At 43.2% G+C, this 23,480-nt stretch overlaps 1 protein-coding gene across 3 annotated transcripts in view; it reads right to left on the reverse strand.

The window, feature by feature from the left end:
- Positions 1–4,329: 4,329 nt before the first annotated feature.
- SGCD (sarcoglycan delta) overlaps positions 4,330–23,480 on the reverse strand; it is a 433,509-nt gene continuing 414,358 nt past the window's right edge. For all 3 annotated transcript variants that reach the window (XM_056859944.1, XM_056859945.1, XM_056859939.1), the window contains 2 exons: positions 11,645–11,768; positions 4,330–4,653 (listed from right to left, as the gene is read on the reverse strand). In XM_056859944.1, the coding sequence (XP_056715922.1) occupies positions 4,480–4,653; positions 11,645–11,768 (298 nt within the window). In that variant the 3' untranslated portion in view covers positions 4,330–4,479. The remainder of the gene's footprint in view (positions 4,654–11,644; positions 11,769–23,480) is intronic.

Raw genomic sequence — 23,480 nt, forward strand, 5'->3', positions numbered from 1 at the left:
GTACTGAAAGGAGTGGCTTTTCCCCACACTAAACAATTGCTTCTTAGAAATGTGGGTAAAATCACATATAGCGTAACATTCAGAGACAAACATAACCCTACCTTTCCTACTCTGATGATTTAAGCAATGTATAGTGTTCATTCTTGTGTTTTGCAAGGGGAAAGTGTGTGTGTTTGTGTGTGTGTGTGTGTGTGTGTGTGTGTGGAGAATAAGGGGGCAATACTTTCCTTTCAATATACACATTTTTACAGGTTAGAAAAGATATGCAGGCAGGCTTTTACAAAAATTGGTTTCTTCGATGTTAAAAACAAAGGTGAATCAGGCAAAGGAGAGTTTAAGTAACTGTTACCAATCTCTTTAGTGAGAAGACCCAGGTGTGCGAATTGGCAGCTGGATGGAAAAGTCTGTAAAGTTAACTCAGACCACAAAATCCACAAGTTCACCTTCTAAATGATCCTTGATGGCTGTCATGAAGTTACTTGATTGCTAACAATTTGTATCCCTCTCTGAACATAATCATGTTTGATTGCATTCAGTGCAGTTTGTAACTAAACTCTTGACTTCAAAGATGCAAAATCAAGACACAAATTAAGATAAAGACTGAGCTATCAGAAAAAAGCTATTAATTAAAAAACCCATAAACACACTGTTCATCACAATGAAACTTTTGTTTCATGGTTCTCTTTCATTATCACTAAAATTAATGGGGAACAAAAGATCAAACAACTCTGTTGCATGGCAATATGTATATTTTTGCATTGCTGAACTCATTTATCATGTTGCACACCCAGACAAGTTTTCTTTAATGAAATGGCCCTTAATGTCTGATGAGAAATCATTGTTCAGTATGAAGTGGAAAAAGAAAGCAAATACCATACTATACAAACATCTCTGAAGATTCAAATCTGGACCCAGGATGAGCCCAGACGTTCCACACGAGTTCTTCCTATATTAAAACATGACATAAATCTGCACTTGCTCCAGAAGTCCCATAGTCCTTGTGAATATCTAGTGACTCTATGTTGCTTTCCAATCTCCCATTCATCTCTGAAACATCTCTTCAACCTTCCTTCCAATGCTTCAAAGAAACTAGTATTAAGAATAAGATAAATATGATGTGCTTCTCCTTGCTGAGTGCATTGACTTAAGGCATAGGCACGTCTTCCTCTTTGAACAGAGATGGTGTATAATCCTGTGTCCCAATACAATTTTTATCCTGGGTGACCCCTTTGCATTGAAATGTCAGCTCAAGAAATCATAATTACAGGAGCCGTTCAATTAGCAAGTCCTAACAGTGTCACTAAGAGTAATGTGGAGCTAGTCATTTTGCTATCGGAAGTGCACTTCACTGGTGTCTTCAAGCCTGCTTTTTTTCAACCTGAAGCACCTAAGGGAAATGGCTTAATCCAAATGCCATTGAAATCAATGGGAGTGCCTTCCAATTGACTTCAACAGGCTTGCTGTCAAGTTCTTGGCGCTCAAGTGTTTGGTGCCCATAAAGAAATCCAAGAAAATGGCTTGAAAGAGGAACCCATACCATTCGAACTCAGCATTCTGAGGTTGCTGGAGGTGTAATAAACCTCTAATTATTTATTCATTGGATGATGTGCCTTTATAGAAATATATGGAACCTATCTCATAAATCTTGTGCCTTTCTCATGAAGTGTCATATCTTTGATGTTATTAACAATTTTGGTTTTTTACTTTGGAGAAAAACAAAAGAGTTCTAAAGTATCTCCAATGCTAATGGATTTATTGTGGCATAAGCTCTCATGCCACAACAGACTGACCAGTTTTCAAGTGCCACAGGCCTCTTTGTTGATTTTGCTACAATACACTTAGATGGCTACCTATCTGGGATTCCTGTAAACAACAGGTTTCTTGGGTTCTGTTTTGGAGAGTATCTATGCATCTGTTTTGAATGAGTAGGTTATGTCATAATTGATGCAAACCATTGAAAAAATCTGCTTGATAATAAGCACAATAAGGCAGTATCTAAAACATGGTGTTGATATTCTGTTACTCTTTATGTAGAAATCTATATGTTGAATTCACTTAATTTTTATTTTCAAATTTATATCCTACCTCTTCAGCTCAAAGGGTCCTTTAAGGCAGTTAAACTACTGCTCTTTAAATAGTTAATCCATTCCATACCAACTTCTATCAGACATGTTCCTCATTTAGGTCTTTTAAGCATCCTTAATCTAATATAGTACACATTTTTAGAAACAGGAACCTGCCTGCAATATTGACAGCAAAGAGTGAACCAGACACCTGTGGGTTTTGAGCATCCAAAGTTTGTGTGTACAGCAGGGGCCTCACCTTTCAAACAAAAGCAAACAGCTTTCCGCAGATTGACATTAGATTGCTTCAGCCCCTCTTTTTGGAGTGGAATCAAATATTAATTCCATTTTATTCTATTTGTACAGACTATATCAGGGGTGTTTTTTCCATCTGCGCTGCAAGCAGTTGGATCCTGAGGACAGCATGGCTTGCATAGTCCACATGAGAGATTAAATGTTATATCAGTTAAGATTCTTTCTCATTGCATTATTGCTTTTTTTAAGGGGCAATTTGCTTTCTCTACAGACACACCTTAGAGATGCATCATGCACTATTTGTAACCTAACACTGGTGTAAACAGAGGCAGGGACCTCAATGTACATTTCAGCAAAGCATTTATAATGTTGATGCTCTTTTGGTTACTAATCTCCAGATCTTTTTATCTTCTACTGTGATGGGTCTTCATGATGCAATAATAATAAGAGGTGCTTGTCGGATACTATTATTAAAAAGTTGTTTTACTTTTCGCTTGAGGAAATGGTAAATACTAAGAGAGCCTTATTTGTATACACTATAACTGTAGTTCTCAAAGTGCAAAATGGGCCATAATAAGTAGGGCAAGGCAGCAGCTAAGCAAACTGTAGGATCCTGCCATTTGAACATTTCTCAGGCAATGAGCTAGGTGGTGCCGCTTTCCTATTCATCCCAAGTCACTGAATTGATTGACAGGGCTAATGACCAATAGGGCAACTCATGTACAGTTCTGGTCACCACACCTAAAAAAGGATATTACAGAGCTTGACAAGGTGCAGAAAAGAGCAACCAAAATGATTAGGGGATTAGAGGAACTGTCCTATGGGGAGCGGTTAGGATGCTTAGGGCTGTTTAGCTTGGAAAGAAGGCTGCTAAGGGGAAACATGATAGAGGTCTATAAAATTATGCATGGTTTGGAGAGAGTGGACAGGGAGAAGTTTTTCTCCCTCTCCCATAATACTAGAACATGGGGTCATCTGCTAAAGCTGGAGGGTGAGAGATTCAAAACAGATAAAAGGAAGTATTTTTTCACACAACGCATAGTTAAATTGTGGAACTCCCTGCCCCAGGATGTGGTGATGGCTGCCAGCTTGGAGGGCTTTAAGAGGGGAGTGGACATGTTCATGGAGGAAAGGGGTATTCATGGCTATTAGTTGGAATGGATGCTGGTCATGCTGCATACCTGTTCTCTCTAGTATCAGAGGAGCATGCCTATTATTTTGGGTGCGGTGGAACACGGGGAGGATGGTACTGCAGCAGTCGTCTTGTTTGTGGCTTCCTAGAGGCACCTGGTTGGCCACGGTGTGAGCAGACTGCTGGACTTGATGGGCGTTGGTCTGATCTAGCAGGGCCTTTCTTATGTTCTTATGTTCATTTGCATTGGCTTTTTGTTCCCCGGTAGTTCCGCCCATTTGAATACTGTCCATGTACCCAAATATCTTTCTTGCCTGGTTTCTCTGTCTTCAGACTTGGTTGACAGTGATGGCTACAAGTTGAGCTCCCTTGTAGGCTTTTTGGCATTGTTTTAGGTTGTTTCACACATCACATTATATCTAAACAGGTGTACACGGACTCAGAAAAAAACAGGCAGGCACCTGTGTATACAACCATTTGTGAAGATAGTGTACCTGTCTAGTTTTCTGAGTGTACACATTTGGAAGCCAGAATTGTCAGAGTTGCTAGTGAATGTACACATGGTAAATAGGCATGGGTATAAAGTTGTCACATGACATGATTTCTTCCTATGCCTGTAGGTAAAATGTAGTATGTGAGGTGGCCTTTACCTAAACTAAGAGAGGCTCTAAAGCACCGTCTTTACTTTTTGGAGGCTTGCTGTGACATAGTTTGAGAACTCCTGGAAAGATCTAGATCCAATTTGAACATTGTTTATAAAAATTTTATGTGAGAACAATGAATGCTACACAAAGAGGGTCACCCTGGGACTTTTTGTACTGAAACTTCATTTTACACAAAGGATATATATATATTTTATATCTATATATATCTGTATATATATATTTATATATTCACACACGCGCGCACACACAAAAACAGTCTTTGATAGGCTTTCCGTGTTGTAGTAAAAAATAGTTGGCAGCTCTTATCTGGGAGGCCAGAAAAGGCCATTGTGCTGCCGGCTATGCCTGCCACAAACAGTCTCTCTCAAAGGCAGACACTTGAGTTTATCTGGCAGGTGGAACTAGATCCTGCTTGAGACAGGAATAACCTCCCATTGGGACACACACAGAGCTCGTAGATTTTTTGCCTGGATCCAGTAGGGGAATAGGATCCCTGAGGCAATCTAGGTAGTTTGATATTTGCAGCATCCAGCGTTATCTGAAGGAGAAGAGAAAAATAAATTAGTAGTAATATTGATTAGTTGATTTTAGACCTTCCAATGGAAATAGACCGATAAACTGATTTTATACTACACAAGTGTACCATACCAAGACAGTTTCTCTGGTGTTTTCTTACACAGAAAAAAAAATCAATTGTGTCTGTTGTATAATAGGATAGTTTAACTGACATTTCATTATTACATATAAAACTAGCCTGTTGTCAGGTGCTGGGGTTCCTCACAAACCCAGCACTCTCATTTGTGTGTCTGTCTGTGAGTGTGTGTGTGTGCGCGCGCGCGTGTGTGTATGTATATGAATCTATCACAGGGACAAAGCTACAGATTCTGTTTTTGCATTTTCTTACAAATGTGTGACATCAGATGCAGCGCCAATTCTATTCCAATGAGCAGGCAGAAAAGGAAATAGAAAGCTTGGGCTAAGTACCCCATAGCTTAAATTTACAAGCCTCTGACATGTAGCCATTAGAGTGTTTGCTTATGACTGCAGAGATCCAGATTGGGATCACTAGGTGGCTATGGCAGTTACTGTCTCTCAGCCTAACTTACATTGCAGAATTGTTGAGGATAAAACAAGGCAGGGAAACTACAGGGGAGGGGCTGTGGCTCAGTGGTAGAGCATCTGCTTTGCATGCAGAAGGTCCCAGGTTCAGTCCTTGGTATCTTCAGTTAAAAGGATCAAGTAGTAGGTGATGTAAAAGACCTCTCCTTGAGAGACTCACTGCCAGTCTGAGCAGAAAATACTGACCTAGATGGACCAATGGTAAGACTCAGTACAAGGCAGCTTAATGAATTCAAATATATTGCCATCTTCAGTTCCATGGAGGAAGGGTAAGATACAAACGTATAGATTAATAGACTCTAGTATGTTAACATTGAAGGTTCTGGGCGACATGAGCAGTATATAAGGCATACCATTACAAAGACAGAAGATTTTTTCGTTGTAAACATGTATTTGCTTAATTTTGTGCTCCTATCCCACCATCTTGCTGAGTATACTGCACAATCCAATACCAGCACCAGTGGCGGACCTACATTTTTGGGGCCCTGAAGCTTGAACTGTTACGGGGGCCCTTCGCAACCGGCAACAATAGGGCAACATCCAATAAGGTCCAAAGGGCCTTTGCTGCCCTTGCAAGGATCTCAAGGGTCAAATGGTGGAGAATAGGGGGGTGGGGTGGAGTCCTTGAAAATGGGCCATACAGTGACGAAATAAAACTACAGAACTATTAAGCCATGCACCAACAGAGGATCTGAGGATCCAGCTGCCAAACTGTAGGCTGTGAATAGATCCTGGGGAGCTCAGTGAGCCCTTACAGCTGGGGGTTCAAGCACAGCAAGCCCCCAAGAAAATTGTGAAATTTGACCAATGACAGGGACATTTTGAGGCCATATGAAGTGGATATTAGAGCATATTCTAAAGTCAATATTAAGTACTTCAACCCATCGGCTTATGATTCTATGCACTTTAAAAACTCGATTTTGTTGAGAAATTCACTCATTAAAAAAAGTTGCTTCAGGGCCCCCCTCTGGGATTAGGGGCCCTGAAGCTTAAGCTTCATTAGTTTCACAGTAGATCCGCCTCTGACCAGCACACTAAAAGAGTTGAATTACCAGTATAGTGTTCTATTTGATTTTATATTTCACTAACATTAATGTTATTGAAACAAGCTGAAAACAGGAGCAGAGCAAAGACATAAATCCACGAAAGCAGCAAACATAACCAGCCACAGCAGGGATAGTAAATTGTAGTGCTAGAATGAAGTTATTACCATTTAGCATAGTTATAGGGGAAAGGTTTTCCCCTACCAATATTTCAGTTTATACTATAAGAGCCATGCAGCTGATAACCCATATAATCTGAATTAATCTTATTTTATATTTTTGCTGCAAGTTATGGTTGAACCAAGAAGCCACTAGGACTTTGGGCCAGTTACTATCTTTCTTTTTTATTTACCTCAAGAGGCTGTTATAAAAATAAAATGGAATGTGGGGATCAGGCATTCTACTCTGAGGGTCTAAGCTAGAGTTGCCAACCTTCAGGTGGGGGCCGGAGTTCTCAGGCCATGTATACATGGCTGTTTCCTCGCCGTCATTCCACCGACTACTTTGGGGCTTTGCCTTGATTATGCATGCATTTTCCAACCATCAGAGGTCACCTCGCTCTCCCTGAGCATTTCTGCACATTTCCCCGGGTTTTCTGCATGCTGGCTAAACACGAGAGCGAGCGAGATGACATCTGACAGTCAGAAAATGCATGCATAAACAAGGCAAAGGCCCAAAGTAGTCAGCGAGTGACTGTGAGGAAACAGCCATGCATAAATGGCCTCAGAATTACAACTGGTCTCCAGACTACAGAGATTACTTCCCCTGGAGAAAATGGGTACTTTGGAGGGTGGACTCTATGGCATTATACCCTGCTGAGGCCTCTTCCCTGCTCAAACCCTGCCCTCCTCAGACTGTACCACAAAATCTCCAGGAACTTCCCAACCTGGAGCTGTCAATCCTAGTCAGGGCTGGCCCCAGTGAGTACTCCCTCAATGGCCAAAATAGGCCTGGAAAGGGCCCTCTCCTCTCCTCCTGCCTTTTATTGGCAGAACCAAGCCTGGAATCTGTGGTTGCTTAGTAACAGCCACTGAGATAATCTATTGCTTAAAGCTACAGAAACTCCTTTTATCATTTTTGGCTTTTTAAAACTCCCCAATGTATTTTTTTTAGATTTCAGATTTTTCTGCAAACCAGGGGCCTTTTCAGGTTTGTAGAAAGATCTGTCTTGCCCATTCACAGTTCCAGTTCGGGATATAAGTTTGCCAACTTTGCTGTTAGATATTTAGATAGGGAGGGTGTGGGAAAATCTTTGGCTCATAGAAACCTATGGGGAATCTTTGCGGGGCTCAGGAGGCCATCACACATCTTGCAGGCTACTTTACTGTAGATCTTGATAGATCAGAAGCTATACAAGCCTGAACAACAGTCTGAACCAACAGGATTGGGAGTTTCTGTTTGTTTCTCCCCAAGACGTCAGCTCAGTTTAATTTTATTTTTCTGGTTTTCATTTCTGGATATTTCTGTTTTATCTCCCCAATATCTGGCTGACTGGAATGGACAGTCTTATTTTTTTCCTTTTAGATTGAGCCCCAAAATATTTTTTAATTAAAGTAACATTAAAATAATATTGAGCAATCTATTTCAAAGTATTAGATAATTAAATCCATTCTATTATTATTCCCATCACAATTCAGTATCCTCCGGGATGGTACATATTTACAACACCAGAGGCATATCCTTTTGTCTCCTAGGCTAGATAGGTTGTCAATATGTATAAACTAGTTATTCCAAAAACACCTCCCTCACTTTAATGTCCCTGCTTTGCTGTCAGGTAAATAATGATAGATTCCAGTCAGAAATTAAAGCCTGACTCACGTTCTTCCCCAAGTTTTATATGGGTAAATATATCACTATTTCACTATTGTATATATTCGCGTATAAGCTGAGTTTTTCAGCCCAAAAAAAGGGCTGAAAAAGCCAGCCTTGGCTTATACGCGAGTCAATACGGTAGGGTAGGGGAGGGGGAGGAGGGAGGAGGGAGGAGGGAGGGGCAACTTACCGCTGCCGCCATCGCCACCGCCACCGCTACCGGGCCCATGTGGCTTCCCCCGGCCAGGAGCGCCCTGTGAGCGCCTCCTGCGGCCTCTGCAAGGCCATGCGGCCGCAGCCGCCAGGCGCACCCGGCTCCCCCCGCCCTGGAAGGGCCGGGGGAAGCATCCTGCGGCCCCTGGAAAAACGTGCGGCCGCCGCCTCCGGGCGCGCCTGGCTCCCCCCGCCCTGGAAGGGCCGGGGGAAGCATCCTGCGGCCTCTAGAAGGCCGCGCGGCCGCCACCGCCGGGCGCGCCTGGCTCCCCCCGCCTGGAAGGGCCGGGGGAAGCATCCTGCGGCCCATGGAAGGCTGTGCGGCCGCTGCCGCCGGGCGCGCCCGGCTCCCCTTACCCTGGAAGGGCCGGGGGAAGCCTGTTGCAGCTGCTGCAAGGCTGCGCGGCTGCCGCTGCGGGCGCGCCCGGCTCCCCCCACCCTGGAAGGGCTGGGGGAAGCATCCTGCGGCCGCTGCAAGGCCGCGCAGCCCGGCTCCCCCCACCCTGGGGGGCCCGCCGCCACCACCGCCTTCGCCGGGCCTGAAGGTAAGCCTGCGGGGGGGGGAGGGGTTATAAGCCGACCCTCGGCTTATACGCGGGTGCCTAATTTTTCCCCATTTTTGGGGAGAAATTAGGCACCTCGGCTTATACGCGGGTCGGCTTATACATGGGTATATACGGTAATAAAAATCACAAACATCAACAACAAAACCTGGCTATCAACTATGAGGTTTTTTCTGCATTATCACAAAAGTCTACTTGATTTCACTTTTTAATCTTATAATAGTCTTATAAACCCTCATCCAATGCCAATCCCATCTTTTGCATAAAAAGGGGGTATGCCAGGAAAAACCTGTTGCTAATCACATTCTTTAATTTGGAAATTAAAGGAAAGCATGTGGATCCCAATGAATAAAACAGACAGACCAAAAAGGACATCAAAATTGGCTAGTAGGCACTGTGCATATTGAGAGGGGAGATATGGATCCAATGAACTATGAATGTAACCAATTCCTGGAATGAACCTCTTTCTCCTAAAAAAAAAGCTGTAAGGAGATGAAAACGGAGTGTGATGAAGCATATGGTGCCACTTGTCCCCTTTGTGCCGTTCTGCTAGGTTTTCTGTGAATTGTGCAAGAGGGGTATATTGTGTAAAGGATAGATGGTTGTTTCATCCAATTGCTGTTTCTTGTTGTAGCTAACTGTACCACGCCTTATTTCTTTTCCCAAAGGTCCCCTGATCTGCATGACTTAACAGTTTAGGGCATACAGAGGGGATGGGTTTATTGAATAATACCCACAGAAACGTGCTGTCCTGAAGCTGTACAAAATTTTGTTTGTTTGTTTGTTGAAATGAGATTAGGATGCACATTCTGCTTTGGTCTTGCAATTATGAAGACATATTTTTAATTAAAAACTAAAATTTCAGACAATACTGGGACAATGACATTCCTTGTAGCAATCGTAACAGCACTGGTTTTGACTTCTGGGGAAAGCACTAAATTTTTTCAGGTACTAAATATGCAGTGCTGTAAAAACACAACAGCCCCATAACAAAATCAATTTATTGAGTGAAAAAGGGGTTGTGCAGACAGGAAAGGCCCTAAATGACAACAAGCACAATTAATCATATTCCTTTGAGCACTTACAATTTGATCACATTTTTTTATTGAAATAAAATGCTATGGTTCATCCAGATGAGATGGGCCATAAGTTTCTGCTTTGCCTTCAAATCCTAAATACATACAATAGTAGCCCTATCTGGTTTCCCTGTCTCCCCAACCATTAGCTAATCTGCTTTGATGTTACATAAAGAGATGGGACGTTGGCAGAAATAGTGAGAAGAACAGGGGTAGTCATTGGTTGAGGTGTTATGGTGCCACAGAATGTTCTAAGAGAAACATTTTATGGAGGATTTAAGGACAGAAGAAGATGTTGGTTAGAAGGAATGTGAAGAGACAAAGAGGACTATGTTTTACCAGTGTCCACTATTTGTTTGGAGGCATGTGATTCTCCTGGGGGCTGACATTAGGGAGAAGACAAGCAGAGATATGAGTTCACAGAGTACTTCTGTAGGTAAATGTGAATTATGTTGGTGGACTTGGATGGGGACATGCAAAGAGGGCTACCTGTATATTTGCTTAGAACAATCTTTTTCACTATTTTTGTGGACTTTCCCTTATAAGGACATACTGTCGAGCGTCCTATATTACTAGCTTTATGTGTGGTTTTGGATGCCTGAGAGCCTCTCTAATTAATGACCTGTAAAAGGAATTGTACCTTTTGTGAATAAGATCATTGACTTAGAAAGAATTTTTAGAAAGAAATGTTTATCTCAAATCATAATTAAATAATAAAAAGTACTCTATTGAAATAGCTATTTTACAAATTATGGCAAGGGCCTTAATGAATAATGATTTGGGATGTTTAACTCATGGATGCTGGTTGAGATATTGCCTCATATCTGGAGCATCTTCAGCAGTCTACAAATGTCTAACACTTTCCTTCCCTCCAAACAGAAAAGAGATGCAAAGCTTTACAGATCAATACAGGTAAATTAAGCCCTCCTCGTTGCAAAAAAATGCATGATGTAAGATGTAATTATGCTAGTCAAGTAAATCTTACTTTAAAGTGACAAGGAAAAGAGAATTTAGCAGTACTACACATTTTTACAGCTGCATAAATCTGTTTCACACAACCAGTGCTATTATCCCAGCACTTTATAACTAATGAATCATCCTGCTGCTTTGAATGGAGGGAGTGTAGTTTGCATACAATGAGTTCCATCATTCCGCCAAGGAGATCCTAAGCACAGGCTAAGCCTCGCCAGTGCCGGATTTACGTATAAGCTAAACAAGCTAAAGCTTAGGGCCCCACTCTCTTGGGCCCCCCAAAAAAATTTAAAGGAAAAAAAAACTGGATGTACATTTCCAAAATATAAGATAAAAAACAAATAAAATAAAACCCACAAACAGCAACAGTGTAACGTTATGTGCAAATGGCTTTAGATACCTATTAGGTCCATAAATTACCATATAGCATATATTCAACACAAAAAACAGCAACAATTTGTTGTTGACAAAGGACAGCTGGACATATAAAGGGCTCCATTACCTTCAATAGCTTAGGGCTTCATCAAACCTAAATCCGGCCCTCAGCCTCACCATTATTTTTTAGTTGCAATGCTAAATGAAATTGCTAAGTGAGCATCACCATCATGTTTTATCTTTGAAGTGTCCAAAGATACGATGCAAATCTGCAACAACAATCTGAAACAAAAGACCCTTGCAAGCCCGGAACATGGTTCAAGTGTAACTTTGGTCTTTGCTTTGCTTCCACTTACCTCTCCATCTTTGGATTCCAGCTTGAGCTCTGTCCTACATGTGGCTTCTAAGTTGCCAGCCTCGGCATTTAAGTGAATTCCCTTGGGTGCCTCCATCACCAAAGAGCGTGTGGGCGACTCCAGCCTGCAATGTAGAGAGGAGATGAAGTCACTTTCTGGAAACCTGTTTGCCATTTAGGATTAAGAACTTTGAATCTAATCAATCATTAGGGCCTGATGCTAAGTCCCCTATGGTCTATGGGTTGGATTCTTTCATCAGTTCAAGGAAATATATCTTTCCTCCTTTCTCCTTCTGCAGCAGCCCCTTGCATATCCTGAAGCTGGGAGGGTTGGGAGAATCCCCTGAATAAAATCTGATGTAGCACAGGCAATAAGCAGGAAGTCAGAAAAAATTATTTCCCCAAAAACTATACACACTGTTGCTTGGCTCCAAGGCTTGTTCTACTAGAGCTACAGTAGCAATTTCATCAGTTCTTCTTCCTTACTGCACCTCCCCCCGCAGTGCTGCACGACATTTCTGCTTGCAGAGGACAAGACCCCACATTTTCATTCAGACATGGTGGCATTTCACGACAACCCTGATGATCATGAAGCCACATCCATACAGAAAACGTGCCCGTTGCATGGCCAGTTCCAGGCCTTGGCAAGATTCTGTCGAGACGTGGCTGTGAAACAGATCAAAAGAAGCAAGGCAAGCAAATGGAGATTGCTGTTCTAGTTGCCATTGGTTCTAACTAGCATGCCCAGGCAAAAGGAAGAGTTGCTGTTTGCTCACCTGTCATCTCCTGCTTTCTGGCTGCTGCTCTGAGCAGCACTCACTGCTTGCTTGGACAGGCGATTAAACAGTGGAAAGCAGTATGTAGCAGCTGTTATGGATCTGCCTTATAGATCCCTATGTTTCTTTGACTGCAGCTGGGCATTCCATAAACACCCTAGCCTTCTTGGGCATCTGAGATACATGCCTCTGTAGTTTTCTTGCCACCACCATGGAGAAATTGGCTTTTAAAGAAGTCTGCAAGTCATCCCTTTAAGAATATATTTGCATGCATGTATCCATGGCCAGGATTTAATTTCAACCCTTTGGTTCTGGTCTGACCTTCTGGGGCAACAGAAAACAACTCGGCACCATCCTCTATATGATAGCCCTTCAAGTACTTGAAGATGGTTATCATATCACCTCTTCAGGCTAAACATACCCAGCTCCTTCAACCTTTCCTCATAGGACTTGGTTTCCAGACCCCTCACCATCTTTGTTGCCTTTCTCTGGACACGTTCCAGCTTGTCTACATCTTTCTTAAATTGCAGTGCCCAGAACTGAACACAATACTCTAGGCGAGGTCTAACCAGAGCAGAGTAAAATGACACCATCACTTCGTGTGATCTGGACACTATACTTCTGTTGATACAGCCCAAGATTGCATCACATTGCTGACTCATGTTCAGTGTTTGGTCTACTAAGACCCCAAGATCCTTTTCACACACACTACTGCTGAGACAAGTCTCCCTCATCCTATAATTATGCATTTGATTTTTCCTACCTAAATGCAGAACTTTACATTTAACTTTGTTGAAGTGCATTTTATTAGTTTTAGCCCAGTTCTCCAGCCGGTCACCCCCTGTTTCTATCTCTTTTCCATTTTGCTGCCAAATAGGCTCTCATACTTAAAACACACACACAAAACACTCAAAAACAGAAGCTACAAAACCACCTCAGAGAAGTCAGCGGAGAGAGCACTTTCTCTTGTCAATAGACTAGTCATACAATCTGGCCCTTTCGCCAAGAGGCTCAAGGTGGTATACATGCTTTTTTTCCTCACAAAATTGTTGTGAGGTTAAGCCTGAAAGAGACGGTGTGTGTGTGTTTATGCGGGAGTGTCCTAAAGACTATTCAGCTAGCTTCATGGTAGAATAGTGATTGGATCCCAGTTCTCCCCACTCTTGGTCAAACACTCCAACCACTCTGGCACTCTGGCTGTCCACTCCTTCTGTGAATCCTAAGTATGAGATGCCAACTCTGTATTTATAAGCAAATTTGAACAAGATGTGGAGACCAATCCACCAGTCAAAGATCTCTGGGGCATATTAACTGTTCGCTTTCTGACTCCTAACCATTCTTAATGAGGAGGATTTTGGTACTGCTCTACTTCCCTTTATAGTCTTTCATAATCATCTCCAGAATACTCCAGCTTTAAAACCGAACTGTCAGAAACATCCATGTTCCTCCCAATGAAGTACATTCACGTTATCACTGAAACAGCAATCAACAAAAAGAGCAAACTTTATTTCCCGGTTTGTTTGAAAACTTCAGAGTAATTTATTGGAGGTCAGCGTGTCTGTTTGTTCTATAGTTTCAGAGGAATTCATTCTCTTGGAGCAGTCATTACTTATCCAGATTTCTAGTTTTCATTTCCTGCATCATATGCAATCCCATTAATCACTCCAAAAACGGGGACAGCAGCTGAGATCATAATTTCCACAGCACTCCTCCCTCTGTCAGCACAGGTGCTGGGGCTTCTATTGTTTTTCCGAGGAGAGCTGAAATGGATATTGGCAAATAGTCAAAATTTTCCAGACTTTCTCATTTTGCCAATCAATTCTTTCCATTGTGAAATTAAGCATCAAAATTTAAGTTTGCATTCTGAATGTGAAATTAAGTGTTGTAAGTGTTTGATTTAAGTGCTTTACAGTGCAGTCCTCCTAAACCCTGTCTTTGAATGGTTTAGGATGACAACTAAGTCCAAATTTGATGTATCTTGAGAATATGAAGATACGAAGATATGTTGGCATAGCTGGAAATATGTTGATAACAGCATCAGGATGGTGTAATCCTGGTGTCAGAGTATGAATGGGTGGCATCAGGAGTATGCCAGAGGGACAGCAGAGGAACAGCAGACCTTAATTGGCATCCTAAGTTTTTCCAGCCCGTCATTCCCCCCCCCCCCCCCACACACACGCACCTGCATAACACCAGCAAGAACCCTGGCATATTTTTAAAAATCCTGATTGAACCCATGGAGAATTAAAATGTAAGTCCTTCCCCCTCACCTCCCACCCCACTCTCAAGAAATGGTGCAGCAGCTTGGAATGCTAAGTTTGCAATCCAGCACAGTTGTCCTAAGCACCTTACAGGAATGTTTGTGTGTTACTGGGGTTTGGTAGATAGGGATGAGTTCCATCCCCAGCTTATTAGCAGCCTCAGATGTTTTCAGACTGTAACTCACCCTGGGTGGGGGAGGGAAGAGGAATAAGAGGATGTGCACAGGTATAGTCTTGCAAGGGAGAGACTGAGGCTCTAAAGGTTTAATACTCTCCAGGATCCATGCTGGCATCTGATAAGCAATGCAGCCTACAAGAAATGTGTGTGCAGGTATGGAGACAGCGAGGAGGTTGCTGGGATGCAGATAATGATAAAGATAATAATAATACGATAACTAGCCCCATGTTGATAAAGCAGATAATGGGCCCCATGAACACAGCAGGAAGATGGCACATGGGGATTGCCAGCCAAAATAATGGGCATGTGGGGTAACTAGTGACCATGAGAGGCTCATCCCCAGTTATAACATTCAATTGGGCAAAATCTCAGTTGTGCTTGAGTTGTGGTTCTTTTCTGAGCTTCCCAGCAACATGTGGGACTTGAACCAGCAACTTTGTGTATGTTAGGCTTGTGCCTCACTGCTGCACTATGGCTTTCTCCATTGTCTTCCATGCCTTAGTATATATGGCAGCTGCAGGAATCCTGATGCCCTATAGTATGTTTTAGAGGACTGCTCTCAAGGATGTGACTTGTGGGTTCTAGTTCAGCCTCTTCCTTCTATTTTTCTGCTGTTCAGTGTGTTGCTGGCCAAAAGATGGTATCCAAACCCATGGCCTCTGACTGACAATGCATATGGTGCCTTTTCCGGGTGAGGCTGAAGGTGATAAGAATACCACATTAATGTGCTATTGTTTGTCCCTTTGTTGCTGCCCAAGGGTCTATATTTTTCTTGATCGGCAAAAGGCTGGTGCTTCTGAGACCTGCCCAGTTTAAGACATGAACCCTTGTGTGAGAGAGATTCTGGGCATTCTATTGGCATTATCTCTTCTAAGTTACATTTAAGCATGTAAATGCTTTATATGGAGTGGTATGATAAAAGGGGAAATGCAGGAGATGACTCAAACCCACATCTGCAGAGTTCCCTCAAGTATGCTTACTTCAGGGGTCCTCCTGGTGTTCCTTCCACAGTATTCCTTCCAGTGTTCCTTCCAGTGGAGGATGTGATGTTGACACATGGATGCTTATGGTATTTTCTCTTCCTTCTTTGCATTGCTCAGCTGCATAAGGAACTATTCTGATTCACTGCACTAACAGAAAAGGTCTGTATTGCTTTATCAGAGTATGCTGATATACATACAGGAGTTTATTTACTATCTTGGCAGGTTCTGAGCAATGAATTTGCAATATGCATTGCCACAACTTTGGGCTATCATTTCTTAAGCTCCTAATTATTTCTCACCAACTACAACAATTCCCATTGGGAACAAAATTAGCCACTATTAGCACCCATGTTTCACCTTAATTGGTAAAAGCCATGTCCAACAAACCTCAAGTCAAATCAATATGCTACCAACTAACTGCTACCTTAGACTAGGAATAAGATCTTTGTTTTGTTAAAATCAATGGAATTTCTATGTAGAGCAACACATCTTTGGGATTCTGATATTTATGTGTTATCTTCCAGAGAACCAATTATAACCCCTGCCCCACCCAAGAGAAAATGTAATAATTTGTCCACATTGATCAGAAGTTAATTATCCAACATGCCTTAGGTTTTAAGAAATTACAGCCATAAATGCATTCTGATGTTTGGACCTCACTGTTTGCTTACCCTAATAGGAAATGAACACATATTTTCTCCTAAAAAGGTTACTGGGTTAAGAGAGGAGGTACTTTGTAACAGAAATTTATTTTAACCTTTGCATTCCATATATTAACCCACAGCCCTTTTACACAAGTGATGACAGAGCAGTGTGATCAATCCAAAATGTCATTAATTGCCCCTCAGGTTAGGAGAGCCATAGGAAGGTCTGCATATGAGACATGATTCGGAGGAGCTCTGCTCCCTTGCGTGTGTTGATGTGCCCTAAAGGCCTTAGGAATCACATACTCATGTTAGAGCAGTGGACCAAATTGCTAACAGTGTCTATTTTTAAGTTGTATCTTTAAGCTGTGCTTGAACTCCTGCAGTTTACATTCCAGTTGGACAGAAGAAATTAATTTTCCGATAGGCTGTTTGGGAGCAGATCAAGCCTGTTTGTCAGGCTTGACAAATATACTTTGGCATATCCAAACAATACATTGCAGTGTAATCAGCAACATTTCACCCTTGTACATTCTTACCATTTTCTTATATTCATGGAGGAGAGGGGTATTCATGGTTATTAGTTAGAATGGATACTGGTCATGCTGCATACCTATTCTCTCTAGTATCAGAGGAGCATGCCTATTATTTTGGGTGTGGTGGAACACAGGCAGGATGGTGCTGCTGCACTCGTCTTGTTTGTGGCTTCCTAAAGGCACCTGGTTGGCCACTGTGTGAACAGACTGCTGGACTTGATGGGCCTTGGTCTGATCCAGCAGGGCCTTTCTTATGTTCTTACACTGCCTGAGTCTTAGTTTCCCTCCTCCTCCACAGGCCTATCCTTGCTGCTTGCTAAGCAACAAGCAAATTAATCACTCCGTAAACACCATCTTTTAAAAAGTCTTACCATTTGGTGTTTTTAGGTCATTGTTACCACTGAGGTTATGCTGTGCATGAGTATTTTTGTATAGCCTTATGGAAGTCATAGTATACCATCCCCCATCATTTAATTACCTGACCTGATCATCCAAGACCCTAATAGAGAATCAATTTTTATCTACTGAACAGATGCAAAAGTGGTTTGTATGACAGAAGGAAATGCAAGTCCATCCCTATAGCTACCGCGCAATCACAAAACTTATTGACAATTGTTCAAGGTGACAGCTGACAATAGAACAGATCCAAGGATAAGTGAGGGCAGCTGTTGAAACTGGCAATTTTATGATTGAACCTGCTCAACGTGAAGTTCACACCACCTTTATTTGTACTGTGGCCTACATCACACATCTAGTGTGAACCCACATCTATGCACCATCAATCATATGCTCCCTAAAGCCACAGAATTGCAAGTACAATCATACACAGTTGGTGACAATGCTACATAGCTTAACCTTGCTGAAAGCAGAAAGCTGGAATCCATTTTGATCATTATCTTTTTGATCCACATCTAATCCTTAGACTAGTCATTAATAGATGCCGGGGCCAATTTTTGACTGTTTCTTCTGCAACAGTCCTCCATAATTCCAGAATGAAGACTCTGTCCTAGGCTGCAAATAAGTTATAGTTAGTGTCTTATGTCAGCATTTGCCCTTATGCCTCCAATATCACAGCTGATATGTGTGGGGAGTATGTGTGTGGGGGGGAGAGGGTTGCTGATGCTGGTGGAGTATTGAGGCTGTGAGGGTTGTCAAAGGGAGCAGGAGGTCAGCACGGCAACCCCAACCAGCATCCAAAGGAGAAGCAGACACATTATTTGAATGGAAATGGCCACAACTTTATTGGTTACTGCTGATAGAGCCTTGGAGCCGCATAGGGGCAGGGATCCAGGGCATCAGCTGACTTGCCTGCCAGCTGATATGTAAGCTGCCTACTCTTCAGCCTGCCTGCTGGGGAGTTGCATGGGATGGCAGAATGTGGGACTCCACCTGGGCATAGGCCACTGCATGATTTTACTTGCCAATTGGGGTGAGGCTGCCTTGGCAGTCCCTGAGCTGGGCATGTCCCCTGCAGGTCCTACCCCCAACTCCTTACTGGGATCCCCAAAGGAGGAAAGAAATGAGCATGCAGGTTGAATTCACCTGGAAATGGATCCGCCCCATGCTGACACCACCAAGTTGTGATGAAGAACAGGGGACAAGTAAACAAAACTGTAACAATGCAAAAAGGGGGTGGGAGGGTAGGACAAGCCGCGAGGCCAACTGACCCCAAGTGGCACAGCAGGGCCAGCTATATCCTGGGCTGGAGGACCAGAGGGAGAACTCCCTCACTGAAATCTGCCAGCTCAGGCCCTGCCCCTCCAGCCTTGTCAGGCTGCAGAGGAAGGGACAAAGTGCCTGGGGAGTCCATGCGGGCCAGAGCAAGAGAAGCACCTGGAAGCCTGTGCAGCCATGAAGGCCTCCCCAGCTGCTTTTTGGCTGCACTGCTGCCTGGTGGTTCCATGACCTCATGCATCACCTCCTCTGGCTCCCCGTGAGCTCGCAAATAGGGTCTGCGGTAAGTCCAGGGCTCGCACATTTATACCCTGCCTCTCCATCTACCACCAGAGAGTGGTAGATGGTAGAGAGTGGTAGAGAGCCAGAGTGGTGTAGTGGTTAAGAATGGTGGTTTGGAGCGGTGGAGTCTGATCTGGAGAACTGGGTTTGATTCCCCACTCCTCCATGTGAGCTGCGGAGGCTAATCTGGTGAACTGGATTTGTTTTCCCACTCCTACACACGAAGCCAGCTGGGTGACCTTGGGCTAGTCATACTCCCTCAGCCCCACCTACCTCACAGGGTGTCTGTTGTGGGGAGAGGAAGGGAAGGTGATTGTAAGCCAGTTTGATTCTTCCTTAAGTGGCAGAGGAAGTTGGCATATTAAAAAAAACTCTTCTTCTTCTTCTTCACATAAATCTACCACATGACTTACAATATATAATACTGTAAACAATAAAACATCATAAACAAGATGAAAAATGCTGCACAAAGAACTGGAGAACTGGAGATTGAAACAGTTCCAAGCAGCAGTCAAAACAATTAAAATGTGAATAGACAAAATAATTTTAAGACAGTCGCAGATTAAAATGGGAATAATTATCTTTAAAACCCTAAAAAAACAACCAACATAAAAGCAGAGAAACAGGCTCCTAAAATAACAGTGGTATAAAAAGCCAAACAGTTGATAAAACTGCAAAGGATGGTGAAACTAGGGCTGTTGATTCGGTTTGTCCCAAACCGAAAAAACAACCGAATTTCCAGATTCGGCGGTTTTAAGTTTGGATGGAACCAAACTCAAAAAAGGCGGGAAAACGGGGAGCTGAATTCAGCAAGTTCGGGGTGTTCGGCGAATAAATTCAGCAAATTCGGGGTTTGGTGCAGCAGCATAACCATCAGTTAGTAAGCAGCATTCTCCTGCGGCCAATCGGTGGCCAAGCTGGGTCTTCTTCCCCACCCTTAATGTGCATCTCTGACAATGGGGGTTTGCAATTAGCAGAGCTTGCCACCCACGCCCAAAGCTCCCAGCCCCGACAAACAGCTGAGCTGCGGGGAGCAAGGGCGGGGCAGGTGCGAAGAAGATGGAACAGAAGACATCCACAGTAAGACCCATTTTGGGGCTTTTCTCTATAATTTTTCTCCTCTGTGTGTGTGTGTGTGGGGGAAGCAGAGTCTGTGTGTGAGTGGGGAGGGAGCAGTTTCTGTGGGGGAGAAGCCAAAGGGGGCTTTCGCCTGTTCTGCGGGGTGTGTGTGTGTGTGTGCCCCCTGAGTCTCTCTCTCCCTGGTTTGAGGGGGGGGGCTTCAGTTGTGTGTCCTCAGGTTTTCCCTCATTCATAAGATCGGTTAGGTCTATTTTGATGCTTGCTCAAAACTGGTTTTCAAATTATGACTTAAAGAATGCATTTGCCTGGTCCTGAGTCCGATGCAAAAGGGGAAATTCCACCCCCTCCTGCTCCTTATGCATAGCTAGCTGCCTCTGTCCCTTTGTATGGTTTGCAAACTCCCAGGTGTCAGGTGTTGCTTTGCATGGTTGCAAACATGTTGCTTTGCATGGTTTGCATGGTTGCATACGTGTTGCTTTGCATGATTTGCATGGCTGCAAATGTGTTGCTTTGCATGGTTTGCAAACTTCTTCGCACCTGCCCCGCCCTTGCTCCCCGCAGCTCAGCTGTTTGTCGGGGCTGGGAGCTTTGGGAGTGGGCGGCAAGCTCTGCTAATTGCAACCCCCCATTGTCAGAGATGCACATTAAGGAGGGGGGACCCCTTCCGGGGCCCATATCTCAGCCCCCCCTGACCCAATCTTTACAAAACTTGGGGGATCGTGCAAGAAGGGTCCCCTCAAGCTACGCTGAAAGTTTGGGACCTCTACCCCAAAAAATGTCCCCCGGAGCCGTGGAAAGGCGCGATTGTGTTTTTAATGGCTTTATTCGGCCGAATTTTTCCCTGAACTCTGGATCTCATGCCGAATTGCACGGACCCGAAGCAGGGGAGTTCGGACTTCGGCAATTCCCGAATAAAAACGGGCCAAATTTTGCCGAATCCGAATTTTACCGAATTTTTTTTTCCAACAGCCCTAGGTGAAATTAAAAGGTTGGGAAAATAAAACTTGAAAGATTATAAATTCAGCACCTTGTAGTCTTCTCTATGATGGGAGTTCCACAGCCACTACAGAGAAGGATTCATCTCTGGTAGGCTTGCTCTGTGCCTAATGGAGGTGGGAGATCTCCTGCCTCCAGCTCCCAATTCCCAGCAAGAAGGGAAGGGCAGATGCTCAGGATGTATAAAACTCAAATAGCTTAGCAACCTTTCTATGTTTCATTAGTTTCTTAGTCTGCATTCTAGTCCTGAAACTGTATTTACTCTAGAGTTATTTATTGTAGCAATAAAGTTGTTTTAGTTAAGACACATTGACTTGATTCTTATTCACAATGTTGGCCACATGCTTATGCTATGAAAACGAACCCCTAGGACACTGTACCTCCTGACAGCAACCAAGTGAATAGGGTATAATAAACAGGAGTTGGTGACATGCTATCCAAAGGAAGGCTCCAAATCCCACTTAATGTGGGTTGGAGAACAAAGGAGCAATTTCTGTTCCGACCTGTAAGCTGGTCTGCATTTCACTTGCATGAGAGCCATTTGCCTGAGAGGGGAGGGATAGTATCCTACTAGGAAGTTGGGTGGAACCATCAGAGAACTCACAGTTTTTGGTGATTCCTAGAGACAACCCCAATGGCCACCCCCATATCTCCCCCTCAATCTTTTGCTGGGCCTGGCAACTGTAGTCAAAGGGAAAGGCTAAGTGTATACATTAAGAACATACGAAAAGCCCTGCTGGATCAGACCAAGACCCATCAAGTCCAGCAGTCTGTTCACACAGTGGCCAACCAGGTGCCTCTAGGAAGCCCACAAACAAGACAATTGCAGCACCACCATCCTGCCTGTGTTCCACAGCACCTAATATAATTCTGATCCTGGAGAGAATAAGTATTATTCTAGAAGCTTCACTCATATGGCTACATTTATTCCAATCTTTACAGGTGTCACTATCAAAAGTATTTGGTTCAACAGTAGCTGGGGAAGAGACGGGGGAGGGAATGGCCTTGGGTAGGAGGGCCATGATATAAGGGACAGGATTGGTCAAGCATGGTGTAGTGGTTAAGAGTGGTGGTTTGGAGCAGTGGATTCTAATCTGAAGAACCGGGTTTGTTTCCCCACTCCTCCACATGAGTTGGGGACACTAATCTGGTGAACCGGGTTTGTTTCCCCACTCCTCCACATGAAGCCAGCTGGGTGACCTTGGGCTAATCACAGCTCTCTTAGAGCTCTCTCAGCCCCACCTATCTCACAGGGTAAGGAAGGTGATTGTAAGCTGGTTTGATTCTGCCTTAAGTGGTAGAGAAAGTCGGCATATAAAAACCAGCTCTCCTCCTCCTCCTCCAAGAAGGGATACATTCCTCATTTTGTGAAAAAGGCACTGGTCTTCAGCTAGTTAACAGAGGCCATTGTGAACATTTACCCACATCATAAATTTAGAAAGAGGATATGTCTAGAGCAGAGCAAGCTTGTCTGAGAGTTGCAAAAGCAGTTGTGACCCTCATAAAAGTAATATAATGCAAGTCATTAAGGAGAATCTTCCTTTCTTAATCGTGGCAGACAGTGCTTTGCAAACATTTCCTAAATATCATGGCCCACAATGAAATATTTATCAGGATTATTTATTGCCCGGCTCTGACATAAATCTCATTTTCAATTATGTCCTAATGAAATGCACCAATTACTGTTCGAATGGTGACATACACTTGTAATCCCATTCAACAGAGATAAATCTTACTTACACAAGCTTTGGAGCGTACTTTCTTCAACCACATTAATTATGGGTGTAAACAAAGATGCATTATTATCTTAGTATCCAGTGATAAATCCTGGAGTTTATCATAACATGTTCTTCTTTTTGACAGACTTAATCACCTCACAGTTTCCAACAGTTATGCTGCAAATCCATAATAAAACCCAGGACTCAGGTGCAGCTGAATTCTGAGCCACCCTATTCTGACCTGGTGTATGAAACCAGATGCATCTCTACAGAGGGAAGTAAGTACAGATGATTAAAAAAAAAACCTCTTTCAGTTGTAATCTCCTAAACTCTGACTAATTCCTTTTTAAAGCCTACTAATACGTTGACGTTTTTGCCCTCTGATATGTAAAGGAGGAAATACCATCACAGATGTTCACTGAGAGTGTTAATGTGCCAGAGTGACTTAATTAAAAAGGCTCAAAGACTTGAACTTCCTGAAATCTCTGCATCAGTGCTATAAAACACCTTTATGCTGAATTAGCAGTCAATTATTTTAAACCAGAAGGTATTCTCTTGACACAAGTCACAGAGGATGAGTCTTAAGGCCAAAACAAAAAATGGGCCCATGTTAAAAGTGATGCATATAGTGGCTGTTTTCCTGATTGGAGGCTCAAACTAGAGATTGCATGGGTCAGGTTGAGCCACTGGCTGGTTAACTTCAGGAAAA

This window comes from Euleptes europaea, chromosome 1 (assembly GCF_029931775.1).
Source record: "Euleptes europaea isolate rEulEur1 chromosome 1, rEulEur1.hap1, whole genome shotgun sequence".
NCBI classification, from domain to species: domain Eukaryota; kingdom Metazoa; phylum Chordata; class Lepidosauria; order Squamata; family Sphaerodactylidae; genus Euleptes; species Euleptes europaea.